The sequence below is a fragment of the Chelonoidis abingdonii genome, chromosome 3 (assembly GCF_003597395.2).
Source record: "Chelonoidis abingdonii isolate Lonesome George chromosome 3, CheloAbing_2.0, whole genome shotgun sequence".
Taxonomy (NCBI): domain Eukaryota; kingdom Metazoa; phylum Chordata; order Testudines; family Testudinidae; genus Chelonoidis; species Chelonoidis abingdonii.
This window is the reverse complement of record NC_133771.1, coordinates 116,987,823-117,004,217: the sequence shown is the minus strand read 5'-3', so window position 1 is coordinate 117,004,217 and position 16,395 is coordinate 116,987,823. Positions and strand designations below refer to the sequence as shown.

At 40.7% G+C, this 16,395-nt stretch overlaps 1 protein-coding gene across 3 annotated transcripts in view; it reads right to left on the bottom strand.

Annotated features, from left to right (window-relative positions):
- The window catches only part of SASH1 (SAM and SH3 domain containing 1), a 186,389-nt gene that overhangs the window by 133,451 nt on the left and 36,543 nt on the right, over positions 1–16,395 (bottom strand). For all 3 annotated transcript variants that reach the window (XM_075064031.1, XM_075064030.1, XM_075064032.1), the window contains exon 2: positions 14,584–14,712. In XM_075064031.1, coding sequence (XP_074920132.1) covers positions 14,584–14,628 — 45 coding nt within the window. In that variant the 5' untranslated portion in view covers positions 14,629–14,712. The remainder of the gene's footprint in view (positions 1–14,583; positions 14,713–16,395) is intronic.

Genomic DNA, 16,395 nt, shown 5'->3' with positions numbered 1-16,395 from the left:
AGGGGAAACAAAGAAGTCCAGCTGTGTGTATAACAATTAATTACTAGGCCTCAGGTCTTCGCAAACTGCTGTGATCTCAGAAAATACTATATTCTTATCCTGAAGTCCACTAGAGGGTGAAAAAGGACTGTGATATTACAATACAAAAGTAAAGTGGGTGTAAAAATATCTATAGATGAAGGATCTTCCATGGACAAATGCTAGCCTGCTAAATGCAGCTTTGTGTATCCAAACACATGCAATTATGTGTATAGAGTTTAAAAAAAATGTAACAATCTTTCGTACAGATTATATCTTAAAAACAGGGCTCTCCAACAGCTGACACTAACTAAAAGGATCGCTCTTTGAAACATCCAGAAAGAGTTTAGAGGTATATATAAGAGCAAAGATAATCATAAACTACACTTCAGTGTCAGCAATATGACACCAAATATCAGCAAATCTGCCTTAAATGAGCCATTTATCTGGGGAGCTAGAGGGAAACAGCCAAACCATCTGAACTAACTTATCCAGAGAGCGGATTGAAATGTTCTTCCCTAGCCATGTTGCTTTTACTGTCAATAAAGGTGGAGACTAGGGTCAATATTTAATAATTTTGCCTTCAGGTTTTCCTGAAAGATCAAAGGTGGTCTAAATTCTTTGACTTCTGTCATGTCTACACTAGCCAGGAAAGGCAAACTTCATTCTCACCATTTAGCAAGAATTGTATGAGGTGCTACCATGTTTTTCCTATTCCATGTAGGACATAAATGTGTGAAAGTTGTTTCCTATTGAACTTGTATGTGCCTCACTCCTCCCCTATACACACAAACTATTGGCACAATGCTTATCTCCTGGGAATTTACCATGAATCCTACATTTTAGGTACCTTACACTCAAATAAAATGTTTTTGCTTCCCAGCCATACTTGAGGTAGCCAACAAAAAAAATAAAAAGAAGATATTTTAGATTTATAAATACATAAAAGATAACCAATCCAAGGGGTCTGGGTAACCTGCCACTGCTTAAAATAATGTGCGCCATATTATAAAAATAATAATACTAATAACAGCCCTTTATATTCAGGAAGCTTTTTACAGTTTCACAGAATTCTTCCAAGCTTTTAAATCAATAGTCACATACATAGTCAAGAAAAAAAGAAAATTTAAACATTTGCCATTCTAAGAAGCTAGTCTCAAGATCTGGATGCTTTAAGTATCTTGTTTCTGAACTTCAGGTCCTCCCAGGTTACTAAAACTGTCTTTGGTGAAATAGGAGTTGACCTTTCATTTACAAGCTGCCTGATAGCAAACTCTTGGATTAAAATTGCCTCTAACAGAGGCAGTTAATTCATACCTGGTTAGTGAACAGGACAGAGACCAGGTTCCATTACTGGCTCTGCCGCTAATCTTTTTGTTATCTTGGGCAAGTCCCTTCACTTCTCCATTCCAGTATTTCCTCTCTCACCCTTTGTTTTGTCTATTCAAGCATGTCAGATCTTTGTGGGGCAAAGATGGTCCCTTCCTATATATTTGTTCAGTGCTGTAATGAGGACTTTTCTTGCCCTCACAACAAATCAGCCAGAGACCCCTTCTGAGTGCAATCACTAGTCCTTTTTGTTTTTAGTGTCAGCTCCCACCACCTTCTACTTACAGTCTGCTCCAAACCAGCAACCTGGGTGACAGCTAGCTTCTCCAGCCAGCAGGGATACACAGCCTCTGACTCCTCCCTCTCCCATTCTCTGCCTCTCCCTCCCCTTCTCTTCTTTCCTGCTAGCCTTATATAGCCCTCCCCACGCCCCCCGGCTAATGAGGCCCACAGATGCTTCTCTTCTAGTAATTTGGCATGGCCTACTCTGCCAGCCCCAATTAATGCTTCTTAATTGGAGCTGGGCTAACAGGGGCCTGGCTCAGGACCTCCTGACCAGTGCCTAATAGAAAGAGGCTCTGATCTTTGACTATGGCCTCTGGGCACTACAGTAATACAAATAATAACTAAGTAGCTATACTAAAAAGACTTCCCCCTCGAGTGCTCAGATAGTAGATGGTGGGTGTGGTAAATATTTTGAATGAGAGAATATTGTTGGGCGATGGTGCTTTTGATAGGTTCAAATATCCATCTTGGCTAATCCCATTTCCCCTTTATAAAAGGGCATATGAAGAAAGTAAAATAAATCAAAGTGATGCCACATTAATTGGCTTTATATAATTGCTTTCCAGTTTGATTATTTTTTAATTTTATTGTATTTTAAGTTACTGGGCAGCACCCTGAGCAACTCAGCTCAAGATGCTTATAAAAAAAAAAAAAACGAACGATTATTATGCAGCGAAGTTGCCATGTCTCCAGATTCCAGTCTTTCCATGGCCACCAGAACAGATTAAAAAGACCACAATGCGACTTTACTGTTCTGTTGCACTGTAGCGGGGACCACAAAACTATCTGTCACGGGACACAAGAGAAATCCTCCTCTTTTCTATTGACTGTATCGACAGGTTCTATGATGGAGCCCAACCTTTTATGAATCCACTCCAGGTGCCTTTGGATTCCTCATTCTACTCCCACACTTCCAGGAGATGAGGCCTTTCCCTTCAACATTCCTCAGCTCCTGTTGTGCTAGAACACTCAAAACAGCTGAAGAATTCTGGCAAACCTCCAACAGCAGCCTACAAAAGACAGACTAGGAAAGTGGGAGCATGAAGTTCCCAAGAACACACACACGCCTTGCAGTTCACACACGTGTCCTTCTCCCCATCCTCTTTTTTCCTTCCCCTTTGAACAGACTAGAGCTCAGTGAGGACAGTAGTGAGCTCATAGAAACCCAAAGAATCTGTAGTAACACTTTGTCTTAACCAACAAATTAATAACATTCTGATAAGCAAATGTATTTAATACAAGTCACTTGCACAATATTTCTCCTCTTCAAAACCACTGAACTTATGATTCATATTTTATTACTACACCATGTCATCCTAAAACAATGGTGGCTTCCCAGGATTCCTTTGATATTGGTCCAATATGAAGGGAAGATAGTAGTATTAATGCAGATTGTGGTATTTCTCCTCTTTATTCATTTAAAATTATTTTAAAGAATGTACACAGCAAGCTTTGGTATTAAACGGGGGTAACCACAAACAAGCCTTCTGTAGTGGCTTATACGTCAAGAATGACTAGAGAATTAAATGTACACACTATCACCTGCCACTCAAAAGTCATAACCAAACTGATCCACTGACAAATATCGAATGTAGCTCAGCTGTCCTCTCTCTCTAACTCTGGCAGACAACTGTCATCGCAGAACCATAATACCTTCACAGAGTAAATTTCTAAGTCCATCCGCTTCATCAGCGCAGGTAATTCCCTAGAGTTATTCTGAAACGCTAATATAGTCATATTCCAAATTCTATTCCTAGCTCCGATCCACTGGCCTTGGACAAGATAATTAACTCTTGTAGCCAAATTCTGTTCTTCATTACACCCGTTTAAATCCAGACTAACTCTTTTGTTTGTAACCTAGTTGCTCTGAATTTAAAATTGTGTAACTATTGTGCTACAGTGCTGAAAACTGTGGCTACACTAGGGAGATTTCCATGGATACAGCTTCACCAGTAGTTGAAATCCAAGAGCAGATGAGGCCTTAATTTACCCATCTGTTCAAACAAACAAAAAAAATCCCACCACACACACTTACCAGGGACAATGGCACTTAAGTTACCAGCCCTAAAGGGTGTGATGAAAGTTAATTAATGTTTGTAAAGTGCTTTGAAGATAGAAAAATGCGTACAAAGATTAAATAAAAATATTTTGATAGCTTTCTTGTAGGCTAGCAACTGAATGCTCTAATTACGTGGCCTTCAATCATTTTGGTATGGTTGATAATATGAAACATATGAACTTAATAAGGTGGACTTCCAATGCTCAAATTCTTTTTTGCCCCTCACTTACCTGACTTTGCAGTGGCTTTCCCATGCTGTACAGCTTTAAGCTAGCTTTTCTCTCAAGGGCTGCTCTGAAGCAGGACTGTATCAGCTCAGATACTATGGTGCAGGAGGGGACACAGGAGCACATACACAAGTAGAGACAGACAGAGAGCTGACAAAGTTTTATCACTCAGAAAAAAGTTCTTCCACTTATTGTTTTCTTATCCCCTTAGTTTGTCTTGGACAAAGGTCCTCTAATTTGATTAGTCTTCTCTTTGATTTCTTATTCCTACTTTATCTAATTCTTTGGTTTAACTCCCCATACAGACCTAAACCAACTGATTACAGTTGCTATCTCTTCAGGGAATTCTGCAACAACAACAGGTAGCAGACAGATTTAAAGAGATTATTATTAAGCATTTTTAATGGGAGTCTCTCACATTCCAAGTGTTGCTGCTGCGATTTACCATTGGGAAAGAATTTATTCTAAATTAGCTTCTAATCCCCATCCATTTTGTCTGTCATAATCAGCAATACTAGAAGTTCTATCATTTAATCCTTTTGATAATCTGATAAAATTCAATATTTTTGCAAAGTATTGCCAGTTCATAATCACATATATGTATATAATATATAATGTCATTAATTCCATAACCCAGTTTACTTTAATAACCAGAAAAAAAAAAAAGAGGTAACTACCGGCCATAGTAATCTCACATTGCCTTGCTTCCTTATGTAAGATGCAATACCTATTATAGTATAAATAATAGAGGCGCAGAGGTCTTAGTTGATATTCATTCATTTTATTATCTTGGGGAATGCAGAGATTGCATGACGACTCTGGTTACTGATCAATCTCTCCAAACTAACTTCTATCTCCCTCAAATCCCAAACTATCTTGTTTGATATAGAACTTTGTGTGTGTGCTTCAGATGACATTGCCAAAAATAGAGGATTTACACAATGCTGATAAAAGATCAAAGAAGTGTAACTGTGCAACATCAGAACCTCTCTCTCAAAGAAGAGAAGGGACAGAGGCAAAAAATGAACCCAATCCCCTTGAGTTCACAGATGGCAGTCTTTCTCCCTCTGGGCAGCTTTATTGGGGGGACAAATCTGCTAGAGGCGGAGGACACTCCAGAACATATCCAGATGTTCACAAATATTCACAATGTGGTTCTAATTTGCTTCAGAACACACTCTCGATTAGGATCCATACATTTCTTGGGTGACCCACAAGGCTGATACTGGTGCTACAGCTACAGATTTTTAATACCGTCCTGGACATTTATCTCAATCATCATCTTTATTATTCCTCAGGGATCAGAGGCTCGCTAATTTATTGAAAAGCTCAGGAAAAACAGAAGCAAGTGCACGACTGGGCTGACTTTTTGAATCTCTATTGTAGGTCAGATTCAGCATATGTGGATACATTGACTGAAGTGTTTGAGCAACAATTCCTGGGGTGAAACATGGAGTTTGCTAGCACAGTTGTATTCAACATAAAAAAAAAAAAAAAAAGAAAACACCCCACAAAAAACCCCACATTGTTATAAAGGAAGGAACAGCATGGAAATGCTGGCGAGGGATTATATTTTCCTAGGAGATTCCATTCTTTGTTTTAGCACCTCCTTCACAGACCAGATTCTGATACTCTTCCTCTAGTATAGCAGCACTCTGATCAACTAAGATATCAGACTTTGGCCCAAACTGAATACAAAACCACTAAAGAAATCTCAGATACTGAACGATCAAATGTAAATTTTAAGTAAATACTGGCTGCCATTTTATTAGACCCTACTCTTCCATGTAGCCACTTTATAAATGCAACCACTGTATCTAGCAAGTCATCGGTACTAACCCATCTTTTCCTGCAGCTGGGGCGACCTACTCACAAGGGGTAGCTATCTGAAAAACATTGGTACATTGCACAGTGTTCTGAAATGCTGATGAATAACTCCACAGCATTCTGGAAGCTCTCTCCCTCTCTCTCTCTCTGTGGCGCCTGCTTACACTTGCTATCTTTCTCAGATTAGTGTCAATCAGATTGGCATTTTGGAATTCTTCTAATCATATGCAAATGAGAAATAAACACAGCTGCATACCACAAAAAGTGTGCTTGTTTTAGGTTTGGATGGTTGTTTTAAAGAGATCTTCCTGTCTGCTTGTTTATTTTGTTCTTGTTTTTTGTTTTTACAAAAGTGGCTTTATGCCCTGTAATGAAATTTACCTACCAATTTCACATTGGGTAACATGATAGCTTCCTTTTTTGGGGGGTGCATCTTCTACATTGAGAGAGGAAAAACCACAGAAGGAACTGAAGTCACTCAACCAAAATTTTTTCTCTATCCAGTCCTCAGGTTCTGATTAAATTAGATCACAGAGCTAATAAAAATCCAGTTTGCCAGCGCCAGCAGATATGCAACCTTTCTAGGACCAAACAGCACAGTGAGAACAAATTCAGTTTATTTTGATTCAAAGTAAAAGTCCTCCCGAATTTAAAAAAAACAAAAAAAAAAAAAAACAACAAACACAAGAAAATCACTACAAGATTGAAACTTGTAGACAAACAGGCCTACATGTCTGGATGGATTCTATTACCATAATTACTAAATAATCTGATAAATGTGAGCTACCTATTTTATACCACATATTAAACAAAATGGGGAGGGGGAGAAGAAACCTGAGTAAAGTGGAATTAAGACTGTAAGTATCTACCAGTCACTAAAGAGAACCATCCCTTTTGAAAATGTGGGGTTGTCAAAAAAAAAAAAAAAAAAAAAGGCAGGCAAATAGCAGAGAGCCTGGAAATGCCAAACTGAGGTTACCTTAACCACCCCTCACCCCAATACAAATGTATGGAAGTGTGCAGTTAAGGTCCCCGAAATAACCATTACTCCACATCTGCCAACTTTTCAGCCTGTACAGCCATCTCATTTTGCCTGTAAAATAGACGTGTTTTGCTCAAGGGGGTTTAATAGGATTCTAAGAGAATTTATCAGGTGTCCCCCTCCCCACTGCACTGGCTCAGCTCCAGCAGAAGTAAAATGTTGTGCTAGCACAGAGAAAGTGCAGGTGTTTTTACCACCCTTTTATCTTAGGCTCTGATTCAGCACGGTACATAAATACACGCCTTGCTTTATTCCCATGCTTAAAGTCAGGCAAGTGCTTAAATGTTGAATCAGGGCCCAAGAGCAGTCAGATGACAATGCTCCCTGTCTCTACTACAGCTTCTATTGTTCCTCCTACTGGTGAAGAAAAACGCTCATGAATTTTACTAGTGTAGATAAAGCCTAACAAGCTGTGTGCCTGAGGCTGCCAATATATTAAATCCACATTACATCCATCATAGGCCTGGTCTACACTACGCGTTTAAATCGATTTAAAGAGCGTTAAATCGATTTAACGCTGTACCCATCCACATACAATGCCCTTTATATCGATATAAAGGGCTCTTTAAATTGATTCTGTACTCCACCCCGACGAGAGGGAGTAGCGCTAAATTCGATATTAACATATCAAATTACGGTTAGTGTGGACGGAAATCGACGTTATTGGCCTCCGGGCGGTATCCCACAGTGCACCACTGACCGCTCTGGACAGCATCTGAACTCGGATGCAGCGGGCGGGTAAACAGGAAAAGCCCCGCGAACTTTTGAATTACGTTTCCTGTTTGCCCAGCGTGGAGCTCTGATCAGCACGGGTGGCGATGCAGTCTCAAATCCAAAAAGAGCTCCAGCATGGACTGTGCGGGAGATACTAGATTTGATCGCTGTATGGGGAGACAAATCTGTTCTATCAGAGCTCCATTACAGAACACGAAATGCCAAAGCGTTTGAAAAAAATCTCCAGTACACAGCGCTGCGTGACAAGCGTAACGGGAAGCCAGAGACTCAAATGGACGCTCATGGATGGGGGGTGGTACTGAGACTCCAGCTATCCACAGTCCACAGCAGTCTCTGAAAGTATTTGCATTCCTGGCTGAGCTCCCAATGTCTGTAGGGTCAAACACAGTGTCTGGCGTGGTTCAGGGAATAGCTCCTCAGTTCCGCCCCCCCCCACCACGTGAAAGAAAAGGGAAAGAAATCATTTCTTGACTTCTTTCAATGTCACCCTATGTGTACTGAATGCTGCTGGTAGACGCGATGCTGCAGCAGTGAAGAGCAGTATCCGCTCCTCTCCCCCTCCCCTGGTGGTAGACGGTGCAATGTGGCTGATATCCGTCGTCGCCATCAGCCCGTGAGTGCTCCTGGCTGGCCTCAGGTGAGGCTGGCCGGGGGCACCTGGATAAAAATGGGCATGACTCCCAGTTACTCCCAGTAGATGGTACAGAACGGCTGGTAACCGTCTCATCATAGCAACTGGGGGCTGAGCTTCTCAGCCCCTCCCTTTCCTGTGTAAAGAAAGATTCTGTACTGCTGGACTGTCATAGCCCCGGGATGCTCCTCCCCTCATTTTATCTCACTAACAAGTCTCTGTTTCTTATTCCTGCATTCTTTATAACTTCATGACACAAATGGGGGGGGACACTGCCACGGTAGCCCAGGAAGGTTGGGGGAGGAGGGAAGCAACGTGGGGTTGTTGCAGGGGCACCCCCTGTGAATACTGACAAGGAGCAGCTGTGCTCTGATACACTGGTCCTCTAATACACTTGCCCCTTATTCTAGGCAGGACTGACTCTATTTTTAGAAACCATAAGGGAGGGATTGACTCAGTCCCAAGTGAGTCAATCCCAATTTTGCTTTTGCGTTGCGCCCCGGCGCATTTCAGCCGGGGCACTCATGATAGCAGCGGACAGTACAGAGGGGAGAGATAACCGTCATCTCATTGCCATTTCCTCCGGCAGTAGACGGTACAGAACGACAGGTAACCATCTCTGCTATCATTGCAAAAGCAAGTGAATGCTGCTGTGTAGCGCTGGAGTATCGCCTCTCTCTCCGCGGCATCCAGTACACATACAGTGCCGGAAAAAAAAAAGCTGAACGGGCTCCATGGTTGCCGTGCTATGGCGTCTGCCAGGGCAATCCAGCGAAAAACAGGTGCGAAAGGATTGTCAGCTGATGTTTTCCCGAGGAAGGAATGACTGACGACATTTACCCAGAACCACCCGCGACAATAATGATTCAACCCAGATATTCAAGGGGCGGGGGAGACTGCGGGAACTATGGGATAGCTACGGAAGAGCTACCCACAATGCAACGCTTCAGAAATCGACGTTAGCCTCGGACCATGGACGCACAACGCTGAATTACTGTGCCTAGTGTGGCCGCATGAAGTTGAATTTATAATATCAGTTTTATAAAACCGATTTTAGCTAATTCGATATTATCCCGTAGTGTAGATGTGGCCATAGACAGGCACAAACCATTTTTAACTACTATGGAGAAAAGCAATTCTTTAGATATTCAGGTGTTCCACTACTTCTGCTTCATGTGTGTGTGTCTGACTAATGAGGCTTGTAAACTCTCCACAATTATGAAGGTTTTATCTGTGTGTTCTGTACAGAGTAAGTCTTCTGTTCTCTACATTTTTTTAAACAAACCCAAATGTTGTTTATATTTTGTGGAGCCCAGTGCAGGCAACAAGACAAAACAAAATAGTGAATCCTGTTCCAGTGAGACGGAGGCATCCCAACAGTACTAACCAAAGAAAAAAAGATAAAAACCACATGAAGATAATACTGAATTTGCAGAGCAGAGATTACCAGTTCTGTGGCAGGAAACAACCATCAACTTTAGGAGACACTGAATTTAACGTATATGAACAGCAGAAACAAACAGAATTGGGTATAATGCAGTAGGCACTTTAACACGCACAGTTCCCTCAACACACATCAATTGTGGCCTACAACATGCACGGCTATTCTAATCTGGGTCTCTCTTGTGCAAAGACTAGCTCAATTAACCTCATCAACAACCGGTATGGTATTTCTGTGATATGGCCAAACAGTCACTAGAGAGTGGATGACCTCATTTCCCATGTGATCTAAATCCATCTCTCCAGAGGTGAAAGGCTAATGAATTGAATTATTTGTGCCATCTTCCCCCACTTTTCCTTGCTGCACACAGAATTTGTGAACAAATAATTGGTTGCCCATCACCTTTCAGAACTATGCACATAGTCACAGTGGCATCCAAAGATTACATACACTAAGTGTACTGGTGGCGAGAAAAGGTTTTGTTTTTGTTTTGTGTTTATTTGCATTTTCTGACATTATACGTGTATGTGTGTATATAAATACTCACACTTTAAGAACATAAGGGATTAGGAGGGTGGATTTACAATGTATATATTAAAAGATACTGGAAGGTCTCTTCTTTCCATATGAAAATATTTATAAGATATTATTAAAAAGGAAAAAGGAAGTGGCGTATCTCTGTTCCTTATTTATTGCTTCTCATTAACGTCCATCTTTAATTTGAGCGGCTTACAAGTCCAAACATTTTTATCATTTGCCAGTGACAAACACAAACTCAATCTGAATCTCAAGCTGTATTTTCTTTGCCTTACAGATCATCAGCCACAATAGAGATCCTGGAATCAGAACTTAGCTGGTGATTGTCAGTGATGGATGAGACAACACAATGCAGTATGCTCTTTCACAGCTATATCATTTCTGCGGTGCCCTGTTGACAGCACTACAAACTTGTTTATGTCAGGAAACTGAGCAGATACATCTCCAAAGACTCACAGGAAGCAGATATGAGAAGTAACAAGGTGCCATCTTCACAGAGTCACTTTTCTGGCCATTTTAACAGATGTCCAGTTGATCCATCTCTTTTAGGCTTGAAAAGCCACTATCTATTCTGACTGCAGTTCTCCCCAGCCAAGGAAACACATGGTGTGCAGGAACAGGCCAAATGTTTGCAATTTGAAAATTTACAAATGAAAATGTTTGCAAATGTGGGTAACTCCCTTGCTGTTCACAAACACTAATGTCCCCAAACCCAGCATATTCACCATTATAAAAACAAAGGCAAAAATCCAAAGGAAAATACAGTTATTGTGCTTAGGGACCAATTAAAAAGTCTTGATAACATTACAGTTTGGAACCATAATCCTTGTTTATAGAACTCTGCTTTCCATCCATCTGCAGCCACCATCCATCTGCTGCCACCACTCTGTTGATGCAAAATATACTGTTCTCCAGAACAATTTCACTGACTGCGTTTTGTTTCAACCTGGAGCAGGACACCCAGACCAAAATGGACATGGTCTGATAGGCATGGTTGTAGAGCTGATTACAGAGCAAAATTTAGAACTAAGATATCAAAACTTTCTCCCCAGAAAATGAAAAAACTCTCAGTGTCTAGGGCAGCATGGGTAAAGAGTCCATCCTTTTGGATTTCTTCCCTTCAGTGACTGGACTTCAAAGGACAATGACTTTCATCTGAACAAGTCACTAAGATCTATACATAACTAACAAAACTGTGCCAATCATTGCCATCTTCATTTACCTGTATGTTTGATCTCCAGCCTCACCCTTTGTCTTTTAGATGCAAGATCACTGCAACAGATTATCTGCATTTATAAAACACCCAGCACAGTGAGGTCCCAGTCCCGATAAGAGCCTTTGGGTGCTTCTGGAACATACATTATTAACAACAACTTACATTAAGCTTGGCCTACACAGGTTATGACATGTGCAGCCCCCTACTTAATAAGAATACCTTTTGTAGTACAGAAGCAGGCTGAAACACCCCCAAAAGAAAATTCAACAGCAAGCTGTGGTTAAAATCGCAGACAAAAATGAATGGGACAGTATTTCTCCTATTTTCTGGGTGGTCCTCAAACCGCTATCGTCTGCTCTTCAATTTAAATCAACTCCCAGTGAAAGCAGAGTTGTAGATAATAATATTAATCTATTAAATCAACAACGTATTACTGACAACAGGTCCATCACTTGCTCCTCTTGTACCTTCCAAGTAAAGTTTGCAATAACAAAATTTTTGCTGCTGTCAGCACTGCTGGGACAACATAGCTGTGGAAGAGTGCATCATCAACAGAAGGGCTAGCTGATCTCCCGAACACTTTATCATTGTACTGAGAATGGATGTAACAACATTAATTTGATTTTCAACCACAAGGCTCTCTCTACCTAGCTCGTAGGGCTAGTAGTTCAAAAAAAATATCTTTTTGATTTAGAAACTGAGCACATTTGATGCAGAAACCACTGAAAAAAATATACACCAAGATGCCATTTTCACACAGCCACTTTTCAGACTAACTTCCCTTTGAAAGCAGTAGCCAGTGAAATCACTCACAGATCTGATTGCATTAGCTCATATCTTTTTAACCCACCACGAAGTTCTGCACCTTTGATGTGAGCTAATTAAGCTCATATGGCTTTCCCCAGACTGCGTTCTGTAGCTCTGGAATGAAGAGAGCCAAATTAGGCCCATCTGTCTAAATGGAAGGGAGTTCTCTCCCGTTGTAATGCATGCTTCGTTACCCAGCACAGAAGCTGCCTTCCAAAATTCCTGAGCGCCAGGAAGGAGATTTTATAACTGCCAAAGCTTATCTGGAACAGTCACTATATGCAGTTTGGAAGACAGCATGGTATCTTGGGCTTAGACTGAGCCACTAAACTGTTCCAGTCACTTATTTATGCAGAAGGCTCAGCTGTCCGCACACTGTGGAATGTTCCATACAGAGCCCCCTGCAATAGAGTTGCATGCAAATCTTAAACATTCAAAACTACAGCATGAAAGCTTTTTCTTCACAGTGTTTAATTTGTTACACTATGGTAATCCTGCTAAAAATGAAATATTGTTTCCATTTAAAAAAATAAATCAAGAGGGATTAACTAATTTTCAATTGAGCACAGGCGATTATTTTCTTATGGCCTGATTCTGAAGCTCTTCCATTTGCACAACTCCCACTGAAGTCAATGAGAGTTTTTTATGTCCAGGGCTGCTGGACTCAAAGAAAGAAAGCAGTCATGTGGTCCATCTCATAAACCAAACTGCTGCAGCAATAGAAAGTCACTAATTGCTTCCAGAGTCACTTGGCTGTGTATGCTACGGATCAGGTGGGGGGGGGGGGCAAGGCAAGTAAGGGAAAGATGGGAGTATTCTGCTTCTCTGTGCATAAAAACAGTAAATACATGAATCCCAAAGTCTACACACCAAACTGAGGAGGCTCAAACAAGCCTCCTCTCCATGTTTCACCTTCCAAACCATTGGACGTATCTGAAGGGGTGAACGAGGAGGAAATGCTTGCAGTGAAAGTACAGGAGCGAGAGTCAGTGACCGAGTCTATCTTGGCTTTGCCACACGGACTTGTGAATCAATAGGCAAGTCATCTGTGCTCGTTTACCTGTATAAACTAGGGATGCTCCACCTCATAGTTGTTCTGTCTGAAAGGCCCTTGAGATCTCTGGTAGATGGCACTATAGAGGTGTAAAGTATTAATGTGACAGCAAAATACCTATTCTTGATATGTACTATAACATGTCACAGCTCTTATGAACTAACAATGACTGCCTTCACTGTTCATATGTATGTAAGCTCTGTGTCTTTGCAACTACTTTGGTTTAGGCTCCTACATTTAGTACTCAAAACATTATCATCATGACAAAATTAAAAAGCCAAGGTCCAAGGTTAGGAAATATACTGAAGTAATCCCAACATTCTGTGAAATTTTAAGACCTGAACATGTTTCTATACATTACAAGGATTCTCAGAGATACTCTGAAACCAATAAAAATTTAATAATGAAAAAAGTATGTAAGTATAAATTTACTGTACATTCTACATAGATATTTATTCAGCAATCAGGCTAACTAATGTAAACAAAAGAAAAGAGTATCAGAGGGGTAGCAGTGTTAGTCTGGATCTGTAAAAGTAGCAAAGAGTCCTGTGGCACCTTACAGACTAACAGACGTATTGGACCATGAGCTTTCCGACAAAAGCATGCATCCGACGAAGTGGGTATTCACCCACGAAAGCTCATGCTCCAATACGTCTGTTAGTCTATAAGGTGCCAAAGGACTCTTTGCTGCTTTTAAAAGAAAAGAGGAAACAATTAGCAATTGCCAAACAATGAAAGAATCTCACTTAAGATTTTAGAACGGGTTCTTTTGAGAAAAAGATTTTTTTTTTTTTTTTGTAAAGAAAAAGACTGACAACTGTGATCCATGCCTACATCCGTTTCAGCAAGTGTGGAACTATATGCTTCTGAGGAGGCAGACTAACTTCTCTGGGATGCTAGCGTATCCCAACGCAGGATCAGTATCTGCGTACAGACTGCTTCAGTTTGGGAGACCTGAATAAAAGACAACATTTTACAGTTGTGAGGAGCTAAGTTTTAAAATTATATAATATGAGGTTTATGAACAAAGGTATATTTTCTAATAACCATATTGGAAACATCCCTGAGCAAAGAAATAACTAATTTCTCTCATATTGAAGCAAACATTTTCTTCCATCTCTGTCAACTTCTGTAAGGAAATTTGTGTAAGCAAAAAAATACAATAAGCTAACACAATCTGCAACCTAATGAATCATATCAGTAGACCAACCTCAGCATTTCCCACAAAAATAATTAAGACCATCAGCTTGGAAGTATTATTCTGTGGGCACTCGTGTGCCCTCAGCCCTATTTCCATGAGCTGGAACGCTGAGTATTTCATCCGTAGTGTATGCAAGAAAGGCTTAAGATGCAAAGTTGTAGCTGCTTCACTTACCATATCAAAGTCTTGAGAAACCCGCCGTTTGCGCAGCTCCTCCATCCTCTCACACACATCAGTAAAACAGGTGTTATAGTAATCTGCGTACTGCTGTGCCAGGTCATCGATGTTACCCAGTGACCCATCCTAGGGAGAAGAGACAACAAAATAAAACAAAAGCTTAATCCAAGTTAAAAAAAACTCAGATTTTAAAAGTAACCATGGTGATTACACATGAAACGGAATTATCAGGCCATCTTATTAATGTAAACTTTACTGAAATTGTCATTGCCCGGGGCTGTGGCTTGCTTCTTTAGAGTGAGAGTGTTTTCTATTATATTACTGATGTGGAACTGACGAAAGCTGATGTCATGGCAGCTAAGGGGCATCCCTATGGCATCACATTCATGCCTGAAGCACCCTTTCATGGATTCTCAATTCCCTTTGTTGGAATATCCCATATCCAGGAGCGATTTCCTTACAGTTCGTCTCCTGGGCAATGGAGGTTGCTGCACCTTCTCTGAAGGCCACTCCTGCTCCCCCTGCAAGGTGGCAACCAGAAAAGCAACTAGTGACTACAGGGAGTAGGTGTTCACGTACTGTGAGGAGGGGGCCATGCAAATGTCTAGGCACATACAGACGACAGCAACATATGGTAGGGAAATAACGAGGCCCAAGAAACTACCCCCAGTCTGTTCCTTGCTGCACTAGGCACTCTAACACACATCCAAGCTCACCTGGGTGTCCTAGGCACTTAGCCACTCATCCCACAACCAGCCTTCAGCCCAACCCAGCTGTCCCACTTCCTTCACAGCATATACCATTATTTGTGGGGAGTGGCTCTGTTGTCTCTGACAACAGTAAACAACACTTCTTCAAACATCATACTCTTCACTTACAAGCACAATGAGCAGGACTGCAAATTGTCCCAGTAGAACCATCTCGTTTCTGCCATAAGGACACTGCTAGTTGACCATTGTATCAGACTTTGTGTGTAGGAAAGGGACAAAGAGCACAGGCTACACACCCATTCTCCTTAAAACATTTTTTAACTTCTGCTATGAAAATCAATACAGTTGGAAATACCAATCTAGTGTTAATTCACAAGAGATTTCAGAGAGGAGTCCTGCTGCCTCGCTCCAACACAATTTCATCAATACTACATCTCTAGGGTGAGATGAAATTAAAATTCTAAATTATCAGAGATTGGAGTTTTTCATAGCCACAAAGCATCAGTTTATTATAAAATGATAAATGCTTTTCTTTATGGTGTGAAAAACATATTTGGAAAATATGAAAGACTGGAAAAACAGCAAAGTTCCTCTCAGGGGTAAAAACAGATGGAAGAACTGTTTTATGTGATACTAAAATACAGGGTCTAATATTGTGTTGGAGGTGAATTTGTTAAGAGTACTGAGCATTTTACTAAGGTCTTAATTGATGACCATAAGAATTCAGGTTGAAAATCTGGAGTCAATAATATTAATAGATTAATACATACACCTAACATTAATATAAGTTGTTTTACAGAAAGCGGATCTAAAATTTCTTTACTAAAGTAAAAGTATTACTCTGAGTTCTGAAGGGCAAAATTAGCAATTAAATCAGGTGCCCTAATCGATATTTAAGCAACTAATACCAGCCCAATATCCAGAGATGCTGATTTGGGTGCTTAACTTCAGCCATCCAACTTTGCTCAAAATCACAAAGAGAAGCCAGTATCAGAAGCAGAAACAGAGGCCAGGTCTACACTGCGACTTTAAATCGGTTTAATGGCCGATATACCGATTTAACGCTGTATCCGTTCACACGACGTCGTCATTAATATCG